General features: G+C 38.9%; 1 protein-coding gene across 1 annotated transcript in view; it reads left to right on the forward strand.

The window, feature by feature from the left end:
- Positions 1 to 319: 319 nt before the first annotated feature.
- Positions 320 to 13,491, forward strand: part of MEP1A (meprin A subunit alpha) — a 28,163-nt gene continuing 14,991 nt past the window's right edge. Inside the window, exons 1-7 of the mRNA XM_006099719.3 lie at positions 320 to 388; positions 471 to 495; positions 586 to 636; positions 4,326 to 4,366; positions 4,850 to 4,925; positions 10,769 to 10,886; positions 13,225 to 13,400. Of these exons, the coding sequence (XP_006099781.1) occupies positions 320 to 388; positions 471 to 495; positions 586 to 636; positions 4,326 to 4,366; positions 4,850 to 4,925; positions 10,769 to 10,886; positions 13,225 to 13,400 (556 nt within the window). The remainder of the gene's footprint in view (positions 389 to 470; positions 496 to 585; positions 637 to 4,325; positions 4,367 to 4,849; positions 4,926 to 10,768; positions 10,887 to 13,224; positions 13,401 to 13,491) is intronic.

Consider the following 13,491-nt stretch of genomic DNA (forward strand, 5'->3'; position numbering starts at 1 on the left):
TTTTTATTTCTATTGTGAAATTGATCTTTTACCTGTTATATTTTATGAACAGTTATTGCTGGCATAATAGGAATGTTACTGGTGTTTATATGCTTATCTCACTATTAAGTTTTTCAAACTTTTCCCTGGTCTCTGAAGCTTGAGCCTTTATGTTAAACTTAGTAACTGCCCTCCAAAGGGTCAATGACATTTTCATTGACCATTTTTTTAGCGCTATAGTGCATATGAAAGGGTCAAAGTTTCCAATATGACAGCCAGGACAAAGTCCAAGAGGCATTTATCACAAGGTGTCTTTGCTAACATTTGTTCACTTGCAACAATGGTGTGGACTAGGGCCACCTGCATTCTCTCTTTCATCTTGTTTTTTGCTCACATAGAAGCTGTATCGGTAAGTCAAATTCTGCTCTTCTGGATATTTAGAGATATCAACTCTAGTATATGTTATCCACTTTCTGTATCTTTTCTTTCAGATTAAGCATCATTTAAAAGGAAATGGTAAGGCCCAATTGAAATGCATAGAGAGTGTTTCTGGACTTTCTTTTGTTCAGCAAGACTAGTAACAATTTTTCTCCCATTTTTTAACAGTACATGATGCAGAGTTTGAGGAACAGAAGGATATTTCAGAAATCAACTTAGGTGGGTTCAATTTCCATATTATTAATGCCTTGAAATAATTTCAAATCCTGTAATAGAATTACTGAAAAGCTATTACCTTCATAATACATTATTGGGTAATTTTTTTTGGGGGGGGATTACTTATTGGTGCATCATTATAATTTGCAGAGTTTCTGTAAAATGGAAATATGGAAAGAGAATGATAGATCAAACTTTCTAGGAGACATAGTATGTGTTTAGTAAATCTACAAATACGTAACAAGATTGTTATTTATAAATATTTCACTTTGCCAATTTCCATTTTGAAAAACAGGAAAGAAAAACGGATGATTATTCTGCTTGCTAAAGAAAAATATAAGGAGTATGCCCATGGTTATATTTAGCAGGCAGGAAAACCTAGCCCTTCACTGGGCCCTCATATTCACTAACAACTGTTTACTTAGGACTCTGAGAAAAGTACAAAGGTGTTTCTATTTCAACATCTTGTCCACAAACATATCTCTTGAAGAAATTTATCAGTCTCATTGGTTACTGACAGGAGAAAGAGAAACTGAGTTATCATCTCTCTTTTTTCTTTTTCGGTCCTGCTTCTAAAATTAAGGAGAAGCCTCTATATTCTGGGTGTTTTTCGTTAGGATTGTTGGGAAATAGAAGTATCATGGTCATAGACACCTATAGTTTACAAAAGCTTTTGTATCTAGTTGCACATTTATTTGTTAAATCCTGTAGGGGAATAAAGTGTTATTTTCATTTTGCAGGAAAGGACAGCAGCTCCTTGGGGTTGGGGTGACTTGCCCAAGGTCACAGATGCAAGTGATGTGGATCACTTCCAGGTCTTCGGACTCATAGCTCAGTGCTATCTCAAGATCACAAAACTAAAATACCTGGCAGTTAAATTGCTCTGGCATTGTCCCATTTACCAAAAAGGCAGGCTAGTTGACATTTAACTGGAAAAGCTTGAGAATGACAACATGTGGGGGGATCGAAATAGTTTAGTGAGGTCAATGGGTGAGTGGGTCCTCAGACTTGAGTCAGGCAACAAATGATCTCTCCTTAGGTCAGGTAGTCAAGGTGTAGTGATTGAGAGGATCTGCTCTACTTTAAAACAGGCTGGCTTTAGTTTTAGAGTTTCCTAATCTCATCCTTGTTTATCTAGTAAAAAATTCTTGTTTTACTTAGAGCTACTTCTTACTCTTCATCTCCACCACCACCTCTGAAGTATGGTCCCAAGAATAAGTTTTCCCATGGGTGTCTTTTCTCTTTTTAAGTCATTCCAAATGAGCTGTCAAGATTGATTGGGTTGGCCACATAACCAGAAACCACAACATGTTGGGGAAAATCGCATAGAGAAAATGGTCACCTTTTTACAATCTTCTCTCCACGCCCCACGATGCTGATATAACCTTCCCCGCCCCCCGCCCCAAGATCTGCTCCTCTCAGTCTTTTTCATTATGCATTTTCCTCCTTCTAGATGTTTAGGCTCTGACCTCAGAGTTTCCCTAACTCTTGTCTTTCTCTCACACCTTACACACCACCTGTCAGCAAATGCTGTTAGATCTACCATCAAATTATGTCACAAGTTGTGACTTTTCAGTGTGTTTCTCTTTTCCTGTCCTGGTCTAAGCCATCTCATCTCTGGCCTGGTCCTTGAGTGGCCTCCTGACTGCTCTTCCTTTTGTGCCCTCATCTCGTCCAGGCTGTTCTTCACAAGCTGACAGAGCTCTCAGTGCCAACCAGGCCATGCCGTTCCTCCCCTCCAGTCTTCCAATCACAAGATTCCAATCTTCCAATCTTCCAGCACTGACTAGTGTTGGCGAGACCCCATCCAGCACAAAATAAAGATCCTGGAGTCTTGATTCTCAACGTGTGGTTCACAGGCCAATATTACCTGTACCACCTAAGAGCTTTCTTAGAAATGCTGCAGACCTATAGAATCGGCATCTCCATTTTGACAGATCCCAGATGATTCCTAGGCAGAGTAAAGCTTGAGATGACTGACTCTGGCCAGCTTTCTCACCCATTACTTACTACACCCCCCACCCTAGCCACCTTACTTACTTGAGCTCTCCAATCTCCCTGACCTTCTAGCTATTTCTCTACAAGAGTGGTTCTCAGTGTGTGGTCCCCCAACCAGTAGCATCAGCAGCACAGGGAACTTGTTAGAAATGAAAATTCTCAGGCCTTACCCCAGACTTATTGATCAGAAACCCTAGGGGTGAGGGTCAGCAACCCTAGCATTTGGAAAGCACTGCTCTAAGACATCAAGGCTTTCCTGCCCCAGGGCGTTTCTATTTGGGGTAGCCTTTGCCTTCAATACTCTTCCTTCACTCCCCACTCCATCAGATTTCTGCTCAAATGCCACCTCCTCAGGGAGGCCTTCCCTGAGCACTTTTTTAAAAAAATATATTTTATTGATTTTTTACAGAGAGGAAGGGAGAGGGATAGAGAGTTAGAAACATCGATCAGCTGCCTCCTGCACACCCCCTACTGAGATGTGCCCACAACCAAGGTACATGCCCTTGACCGGAATCGAACCTGGGACCCTTCAGTCCGCAGGCTGATGCTCTATCCACTGAGCCAAACCGGTCAGGGCACCCTGAGCACTCTTTACAAAATATCAACTCCCTCACTTCAGCACTCTTTCTTCCCTTACTCTTTCTTATGTTTTTCCTATTTCCCTTTTCACCATCTGCCACACTCTACATTTTTGTTTGTCTTCCCTCTATCCCCAAACAAGAATGCCATCTCCCCGAGGATTTTGCTTTATTCTCTGCTATACCCATAGCACCTAGAACAATGCCTGGGATACATTAGGTACTTAATAAGTATGTGCTACGATGAACAAATTGGCTACTGAATAGATGGAGGTTGGCTCTCAATGGATATGTACTTTTTTGGGAAGTGTTCCTCTTGCCACACTCTCTCACCCTCCTCAACTCATCTATGCTGACCACTGGGGTCATATGACTCCCCTAACCTACCCCCATCCAGACCAGGTATCAGGAAATGCATACCGTTGCTCATGACAAACGTAGGCAAGAGTATGGCTAGACCAGCATGCAGTACCCCTACTAAAAGGGCAATTGAAAATGTGGGTCCTACTGCTGGTGTCAACGCTACCTGTTGTTAGCATTGCTGCTATCATATTCATAGGTTAGGTTATGGAGGTTAAGAAAATGTAAGGAAATGAGAAAAGGGATGGTGCAATGACAGCCTTAGTTGCTTAGTGTTGGAGGGTACCATTGTCTTTTCATGGGAAAGAACAAAATCATCCCACTTACCTAAGGTCAGGAAGAAGGATGGGACACTAAGGGAAGGGGCCCTGGGTGGGAAGTCAGGAGTGTTAAAGCTCAGTCAGTGCTGAACACCCAGTACATCCCTTCCTGTCTCAGGAATCCATTTCATCCACTGAAGTGTGAGAAGTATGGAATCAGTCATCAAAAAGATATTTTCTAACTCATCTGCTATTTTTAAATTCTTGAAAAAGTTTCTTGTTTCAAAAATAAAAATAGAAGATTGAGAATATATGATACTTATTGGCTATACACATCTGCTCCATTAGAGGGAATTTTTGCATTGTTTCAAAAAGACTTTCACCACATAAAGGTGAATAATTACAGGTTTATAATGGAAAAGATGGATTGTATGATGAGAGATACCTTTTAGTAAAGTTCATTCAAATATTTCTTTTTTTTTAAATCCACCTCTAGCTGCAGGGTTGGACCTCTTTCAAGGAGACATACTCCTGAGGGTGAGTACCTGCCCATCACACAGCAACGTCCCTTGGGACTGGCTGTGATGTGTGCGGGCCTCTGCTCTGTGAGCCCTGGGACGGGCACCGAGGGGGACATGAAAGAATCTAATCTGTAATCTATATCCACAAGGACTTACACTGTGGTCAGTGGTGACAAAAACAGATAAAAAAATAGCAAACATCTCAAAAGAGTCTGTAATTATTAAATTTGCTTTATCCAATCAATTATCCTAGTAAGTGAAAAATGAGAGAGAAGACGTTTAAAACGTCTATTTCAGTTTGGGGAGAACCTTTTTTTGTTCTTAATAATTTCTCTGACTCTTCCAGATTGTCTGTAATGAACTATCACGTTTATAATCAGAAAACAAATGCTACTAAATTGTTGACTTGCATGACAGATGATTTGTGATGTGAGGGTTTGGTGGAGGAGGGGACCAGGGGATGAGCCTTCCCGGTGACCTGTACCTTGTTTTTTCACAGAACTCCAGAAATGGTCTCAGAGACCCCAACGCCAGGTGGAAGTTCCCCATTCCTTACATTCTGGCGGACAATCTGGGTAACACTAACTGTTCTTTATTAGGAGCTTTGGGCTTGCCTCTTCTTCCACCCCCTCCCCCTGTTCATCCACATCAGATGGGGGGTAACCAGTCCTGTGTCAGAGGCTTTCTAAGCCCTGCCAATTCTTATCTCCTGGGATGAGAGGCATGATCATGCATCGATGTAATGTGAGCCCAAGGTACAGAGCATCAAAATGATTTTTACAAGGCAGGAAACATTAACATGTGAGTAATACCAGAAGCACCATCAGGAAAGACAACACAATGAGATACAATTTGCCATCACGGCAATAAAAACTTGCACTTTAAATAATAGTTTGCTTAGGTGAATCTAAATCTGAAATAAGAATACTATTTTCAGCATATTGATCGTCCCTTTTTGTTGCAAGACAAACATGCCACATTTTTGAAGCAGAAAAGTCTGAATTCCACAACTGAAGTCCTCATTCCTCGGTATTAGTACATGGTGTTCTTTTCTCTCTCTTAAGATAAAGGACTGAGTTATGTTTTATTCACTGTTGAAAATAATACTTGGTGGAAATAAGCAAGAATTAGAAGACACGCGTAGACACTGGCTGACCTCAGGCAGCTGACTGATATCTGAGCACCGGGGTGATGCAATGCCATGAGGCCCATGGGGGAGATGGAGGGAGGTCAGAGAGAGGGGAAACCAGGACAAGCTTGCTCAGCCCTAATGGGCTGCCAGGACGGCTCCACTCTCAGGAGATGTTACTATGTTTCCGAGTTTTCCACCACTATCATCAGGGCGGCCTCCACCCCTTTCCTGTAGAAGAGCTAGAAATAAACAAAGGCTGTTGTTCTCAGTTATTTTATGGAAAAGTGAGCTGAGTTGTTTTTCCCCAGGGTTTGCCATTTGCAAATTCATGGAGCATTTGTATTTATTGGAACGTGATTTAAGAAACAGCAACTTAAAGAAAGAAAGAAAGAAAGAAAGAAAGAAAGAAAGAAAGAAAGAAAGAAAGAGAAAGAAAGAAAGAAAGAAAGAAAGAAAGAAAGAAAGAAAGAAAGAAAGAAAGAAAGAAGGAGAAAGAAAGAAAAGAAGAAAGAAAGAAAGAAAGAAAGAAAGAAAGAAAGAAAGAAAGAAAGGGGGAAAAGGATGAAATAAAAAAAAGAAAGAAACTACAACTTTACTAGTAAAGGGTTTTTTCCTCCCATGACAATTTTCTTATCACACCTGAGCTACCGTCCTCCCATCAAAACATAGACCTACTTATTGGATCTCAATTACGTGCCAGGCACTGCTGCCTTCACCTGATATTTGCCCTTCACGATGCCCCTGTGAGGTGTTAGTGTTTCTCAGACTTTAGAGTTAGTCCTGAGGAGCTGGTTAAAATGTAGAGCAGGGACAGGTGGGGCTCCGGATTCTGCATGTCTAACGCTCCGCTGGGTGAGCTGATGCTCTTGGTCTGTTGGCCACACCTTGAGCAGCAAGGTCTCTTTAGCTGCAAGGTAGGTGACAGTTTAGTGGAGAGCAAGACTAAAGACAAGAGGCCTGGAATATGGCAGCAGCAGTAAGGGAACAGAGGTAGTTCTCAAGCAGCACCACATGAGAATCACCTTTACCATTGGGAAAAGTGAACATGCTACTCAGAATTCAATATTTGTACATGGTTCCTTCACTAAATTGACATAGAGTGAAATACACAAATCAGTGTACACGTCAATGGCTTTTGAAAAATACATAAGCTTATGTAACCCATATTTCCATCACTCCAGAAAGTTCTGTGTGCTCATTTCCAGCCAATCCTATCACCACTCCCCCAAGAGAAAACTACCATTCTAATATTTTTCCTATAGATTAGTTTACCTGATTTATAACTGATCTACAGATAAATGGAATCACATAGTTGGTCATCTATTGTATTTGCTTCTTTTGTTCAGCATGTTTTTAAAGTTTTTTTCATATTAATGTAGATCAGTAGTTAATTCTTTTTTTATTACTCAGTAATATTTCTTTGTATGAATATATTGCAACTATTTATCCATTTTTCTGTATATAGGCATTATTTTTTCAAGTTCGGGGCTATTGTGAAGAAAGTTGCTGTGATCATTCTTATACGCGTTTATGTTTTAATTTACCTCGGGTAAATGTCCAGGAATAGAGTTGCTTGACCATATGATAAATGTATGTTTAGGTTTATAAGAAAATGCCATTTTTCATGGTCACTAACAATGTGTAAGTGCCCCATTTGTTACACATTCTCACTAACATTGGTGTCCTTAATATTTTTAATTGTAGCCATTTTAATGGCTGTAAATGGTATCTCACTGTGACTTTAATTTTCATCTTCCTACTGATTAACAGTATTTAGCACAATTTCATGTGCTTATTGGCCATTTGTGTATCTTCTTTCATGAACTGTCTGTCCAACTCTTTCATGTTTTTTATTGTATTATTTGTCTTTTCATTATTTGTAGAATTTTATATACTATAGATAAAGTCCTTTGTCAAATATATATAATGAATATGTTTTGTTAGTCTGTGATTTGCCTTTTTTTAAAGCACTGTATTGATTTTATTAATATTTTCTAAGAACAAATTTTGACTTGTTCATTTTCTCTTGCTCCTCTGCTTTCTGTTTTGTTGCTTTCTGCTCTTATCTTTATTATTTCCTTTGTTCTACTTACATCAGGTATAATTTGCACTCTTTTTTATATTTAAGTTGAATTTATATCACTGATTTTAAATCTTCATTTTAAAAATATAATGCAATGCTATAATATGGCATCTAAAGCTATAAATATTATTTGAAGCACTGGTTTTAATGCTTTCCACAATTTTTGATATGTTATATCTTTATTAAAGTTTATTTTAGATATTTTCTAATTTCTGTTGTGATTTTTTTTTTTAATCCATGGGTCAGCTAGATGTTTCAAAATTTCCAAATATTGGAAGCTCTTCCAGTTTTTGCTGAGGTCAGAGAACAGATTATTTAAGATTACAATCTCTTAAAATTGGGACTTGTTTTGTGGTCTAACTGATGGCCTATCTTGGTGTATGCACTTGAAAGAACTTGTATTCTACAGTTTGGGGGCACATTATTCTATCAGTGTTAAGTAGATCGTGACTGTTGGTGCTAATTATATATTAGACATTGTAAATACTACATTTCAGAGATTCTGTATTCTGTTATTGGCCTCTAGATAGTGTTAATTTTTGTTAGAACAGTTACATTGCTGACTGATCATCTTGGATTTGTGAAGGTTTTGTTTTTATTTTGTCCTTAGTTCAAAACAAATCCCTTTGTCTTTACTCTGGAGACATCGTGGCCTCTCTGGAGTTTCAATGGAATGTCCAGGACTTTCCCCAGCCCCTCTGATTCAAACTTCAAATTCTCAACTGAGATGCCTGTTTAATCAGCTTTCTATCTGCTACTTTTCACTAAGCTCCTTGGAGACTTCTCCCATTCATGCAAAGTTCATGGGTCAAAGACTGGAGAGGTGTTTATGGGCAGATTTTGGAACCACCAGCTCCCTTTCCTTCCAATCAATCATGACTCTTTTCCTTCCAGGATTTCCTCTCTTGATTTTCAGCCACTCAGGCAATCCTGAACTCTTCCCTGTGATAGATACATCAGGAAGACACAACTTCAAATTTATGCTGAGGTCTCTCTTTCTTGCACTGAAAGAATTTACAGTGTGCCATCATGCAAACCCCCTCCCCCCAAAAACCCCAAAAACCAAAAACCAAACAACAAAAAAACCCACATACACTATATAAACTTGCATCTTAACTAGTGGTATTTCCACCTCACAAAAATAAACTCTCCTACTGTCTCTACCTGCTTTAGTCATTTTCTGTTGCTTTAAAAGAGTTTATTTTCTTAAAAATTTCCCAAAGTTTATCATTGTTATCTTTGTAAGATTTAAGCTCCTTCCCCATTACCAGATCAAAAACTCTCTCAAAGGATTCTTGAACTAAAAATAGTTAGCCTTGCCATGCTATCCTCATGTGGAGTCATCAGTGTCTGAAGTTAACTCTTCTTCTCCTGTTATTTGATACAGGGTGAAGGCGGGCTAGTGGTTTTTTAAATTAACATGGTTACTCAAGACAGAACTATGCAAAGCTTACTATGTGTGGCAAAGTGCAGAACTGAGAACTAGGAAATCATTGAGGCAAAGGATGAGCTCCTTCCTCTCGGGGGCTATCAGTGCCCTACGTGGGCAGACCACCTGCATAAAGACGACACACAAGCCACCAAGTGTGGCTTTCAGAGGAGGCAACTCAGAGCTGGCTTCACGGTGAAGAAAGTGGCTTCACGTGGCCTTCAATTGCACTTTCTTTCTTTTGAATGATGTTGGGATGGTTTTTACAAAATTATTACAGATTTGGTTAATTCCCTTGTTACAACTTGTTCAGGTGTGGGAGGTCAGAAGTGATGGGATTGTGAAATGAACCACTTTCAGCACTCCCACTCTATGGCTTGAGGACAACAAGAACAACATAACCTATGGACAGCATGACTTGAGTAAAACCAAACTCATTTTTCTTACACTTAAGTGAATGCCACATTTTGTTGAGTACATCTCTTCATATTATAGATGTCACCAAGAAAGAATTGGTAAAATTCATGAAAATCACCCAGGAAGTTTGATGTACGCTCTTGTTGTTATCTGTGTTGTTTCCACAATTAATTTACTGATTATTCCAATGGCTATTTCTTTACTGACCTTGATATGATCCTATGACATCTGAATTGTGGAATCTCCAACTTGTTAGCTTATTAAATGAAATAAGAGCCGGATAATATAGTAAAAGTACATGGTAAACTACCAAGAATGATAAGCTTTTTTGAGAGAATGCACAAAGCCAAATATGCAAGAAATATAATTTAATTGTATATAACTTAGCTTTATTTTTAACTTAGAGACCTACTTTCAATCAGTCAATGGGAGAGAAAAACCACACACACAAAGTAAAACAGTCTCCATTATTGTGGAGCATCTGTTTTCCCCTCCTGATCCTTGTCCCATGCAATACCAGCTGTGAGCATGTTAGGTAAAAGGAAAGACATTTGATCTTTGGCCATTGAGCCACACACGTTACTGGCAGGCATCTATTCTTGCTTGGGCAGGTTCAGTAGACTTCTACTGCTTTGGTTCCAAACTTGGGTTACAGCAATCATTTCTAAGGCCGCCTCAGGGGTTTTGCAGGGAAGTACAATATGTACTTATGCTTTCTGAACCCACAAACCTCTCTACACTCTGCTTTCTTCCTCCAGTGAGAGGGATGTCTTTTTAGACTGGGGTAAGGAACACCATTAAAAACTGATTTTTAAAATTAAACAGCATTTTTAACATATTATGTAGAGAATGAGCTGTTTGAGATTTATCTCAATTGTATCTTAGGTTATGATTTAAATGACATTACTTTTTTAAAGTCAAGTTTATTAAAGTGTAAATTATACCCTTGTTTCTTTCCAATGAACTTGGTTCATCCAGGCAGAGGACACACATGGCTTCCAGTCACTTCTGTTTTCTGCTCAGCCATGGAACTCTCCTGAGGCATGAACCCAGAATCTCTGCTTGAATGGGGGAAGGAAAGTAGGGAAGTTATTTGGTTTAGCCACATACACATACATATGTGTATTCTTATTTTGTAGTTATATTTACATTACTATGTGTTTAAAGTATGTGCCTGATATTTATGTCCCGAACTAATTTTTCAGTTTTAGTTTTCAAGGAATCTATTTACTACCCCAACAATCTATGATGGACCTCTGTGGATTTCATGGGGTGGCATGATTTTCTCTAAACTGTGTTGTGTACATCATCTAAGGTCTCAATAATGCTTACTGATATTTTTTACCGATTTCTGCAGAGCTGAATGCTAAAGGAGCCATTCTCTATGCCTTTGAAATGTTCCGCCTCAGGTCCTGTGTGGACTTCAAGCCCTATGAAGGAGAGAGCTCATATATCATCTTTCAGCAGTTTGAAGGGTCAGTATGAAAATATTACAGAGTGTGAAAATCATGCATCTTCTGGTTTATAAAAAGTGACATCTCTCTCTCAAAGGCTAAAAGAAGAAATTGGTAAGAAACTAAAAGTAAATTCAAATCTTTAAAAACTGTGATTTTTAAAATTAAACAGCATTTTTAACATATTATGTAGAGAATGAGCTGTTTGAGGGAGATTTATCTCAATTGTATCTTAGGTCATGATTTAAATGACATTACTTTTTTAAAGTCAAGTTTATTAAAGTGTAAATTATACCCTTGTTGTGGTACTATTTTAAATTATGGTACTCTGTTGGCTGGACCTCTTTGAAAAATTCTAGATATAAATTTGCTCTTAATATTTATTTATAAGAAGAAATAAATGGTATTTTGAGAGAAAAAAAAGCCCATTTCCTTCAGTAGCGTTTATGTCAACCAACCTGCAAAGCAAAGCTGCCATGTGCTGTGACTCTGTTTGTGTCTTCAAGCCCAGCAAGGAGGTAGTATTAGCACATGCTGCAGTTCCCATCATTGCCTTTAGGTGCCGCCTGGATTTGGCTGTCTTATTCTGATGGTGGGGTTTTTGTTAATAATTGTGGATGGATAACAGAGATGAAGAAGGAAATTAGCACATGATTTTGCCTCTTAAGAAAAAAAGTCTGTAAAGTCAGCAGTTAAAAAAGTAAAATTCTGATGATTACTTAGATACAAGTTAAGTACCTTATTTACTTGAGTGGTTGTTTTCTTAGTTCATGCTTTTACTTTAAAAAATAGATATGACCCCCTATTATGTACCAGGAAGTATGCTGGTCTGAAGGTACAAAGAAGTATGAGACAGTCTCAGGCCTCACAAAATTTTCAGTTGCAGGTGGGGGTGGTGGAGACACAACAGATAAATGGTTCTAATATGCTGTGGTGAGTGCCATTGGGTATAGGGGCACATAAGCAGAACTTCTAACATAGTGAAAGGGTTCAGGATTGCCTGAGTGGCTGAGTGTTAGAGAGATGAAGAAGGAAGGGCATAGAGGCAGAGGAGAGGGGAGGACAAATGAGGTATGGGAAGAGAGTAAGAGGGAGAGAGAAGGGAGAGAGGAAGAAGGAAAAGGAAGGGTAGAGAGAAGGAGGAAAGCAAGCGTGACTAGAAATCTGGCTTACCTGGAGAACTCAGTAAGTTCAGAATGTCTGAAGCTTTGAGTGATGAATGATGAGCCAGGAACATAAGCTGGTCATATTATGTGTAAGGAGCCTGGTCATATTATGTGTAAGGGAATCAAGTCTTACATCAAAATGTGTCAGTTTTCCATTTAAGAAAGATTATTCCAGCAATTGTGGGTAAAAAATTGAAGTGGGGCAAGACTGGTGGCAGGACATCAATTAAAGGACGCCCCAATCCTCCAAGAAAGAAATGAAAGGGACCTACACTAAAAAGAGGCAGTTTGAAATAAAGAAGAGTGCATGGATTTCAGAAATAGGGAAGGAGGTGGACTTATCAGAGCCTAGTGATTAGCTGATGTGAAGAGAGAGGAATCAAGGATGATCAAGGTTTTGATTTGGATGACTGGTGGGTGGTAACCTCATTCGCTGAGATTGGAGGTATGGACAGTAGAACCGCAGTAGAGATAGGAGAGCAAATTTATTTCTGGACATTGAGTTTATTGTTTGAGGCATTGTGGGTCATGGAAATGGAAATAATCAATACTTATCTGGATAGTTTCTTTCTATGTGAAGGGAAAAGGTTTAAAGTATACTTCAGCCCTTGCCAAGAGCACAGATTTTAGAAGTTCTCTGCTTTTGACTTCTTCATCTTGTCCCGTGGCAACTTTGGAGCTTCAGGATAGTAGCAAAGCCTTTAGTTATTTTGTCAGTAATGAGGCTCTTCTTCATGATCATAAATTTACACTTGCTCATGATAGAAAATTTGGAAATTCATTAGAATATAAAGGAGAAAATTAAAGTCAACCATAGCCATCACTTAGAGACAATATTTTGGTATAAAAGCTATAATATTATTCTTTGGAATACCTTACTGGTTTGTGGAGGTGAGGAAGACTGCCATTTGTACTTCTTTCTGCCTGATGCATTGTTAGGATTAATTGGTTTATAATGGACCATTGTTTTTAAAGTGTGCAAAATATCCCTCCAGGAAATGTTTCTTATTTAACCAGTCTTTTATCATTGAACCATCAGCATCTCTGATCATTGTTCTCACCAATAGTATGAGAACACTATTGATAATTTCTTTTAAAAATCAAACCTAACTTCCTTCTAATGTGTGTTCTGAAATCCTATGAATTACAGCCATTTAAGCATTGTCTAGGAGAAAATTCTCTTCTCTTTAAAGGTGCTGGTCTGAGGTTGGTGACCAACACGTAGGACAGAACCTTTCCATTGGACAGCGGTGTGACCATAAGGCCATCATCCAACATGAGATCCTTCATGCTTTGGGATTTTACCATGAGCAGTCAAGGACTGACCGGGATGATTATGTGGAAATCTGGTGGGATGAAGTTATTCCAGGTGTGTATTAACCCAAGGTGGATGGGTGGAATGTGCTATTATTTGCCGGGGGTCCATCCCCAGTGGTCCAGCGGTTCCCAAAGGTGTGGAT

Source organism: Myotis lucifugus, unplaced genomic scaffold (assembly GCF_000147115.1).
Source record: "Myotis lucifugus unplaced genomic scaffold, Myoluc2.0 scaffold_281, whole genome shotgun sequence".
In the NCBI taxonomy this organism is placed as follows: Eukaryota; Metazoa; Chordata; class Mammalia; order Chiroptera; family Vespertilionidae; genus Myotis; species Myotis lucifugus.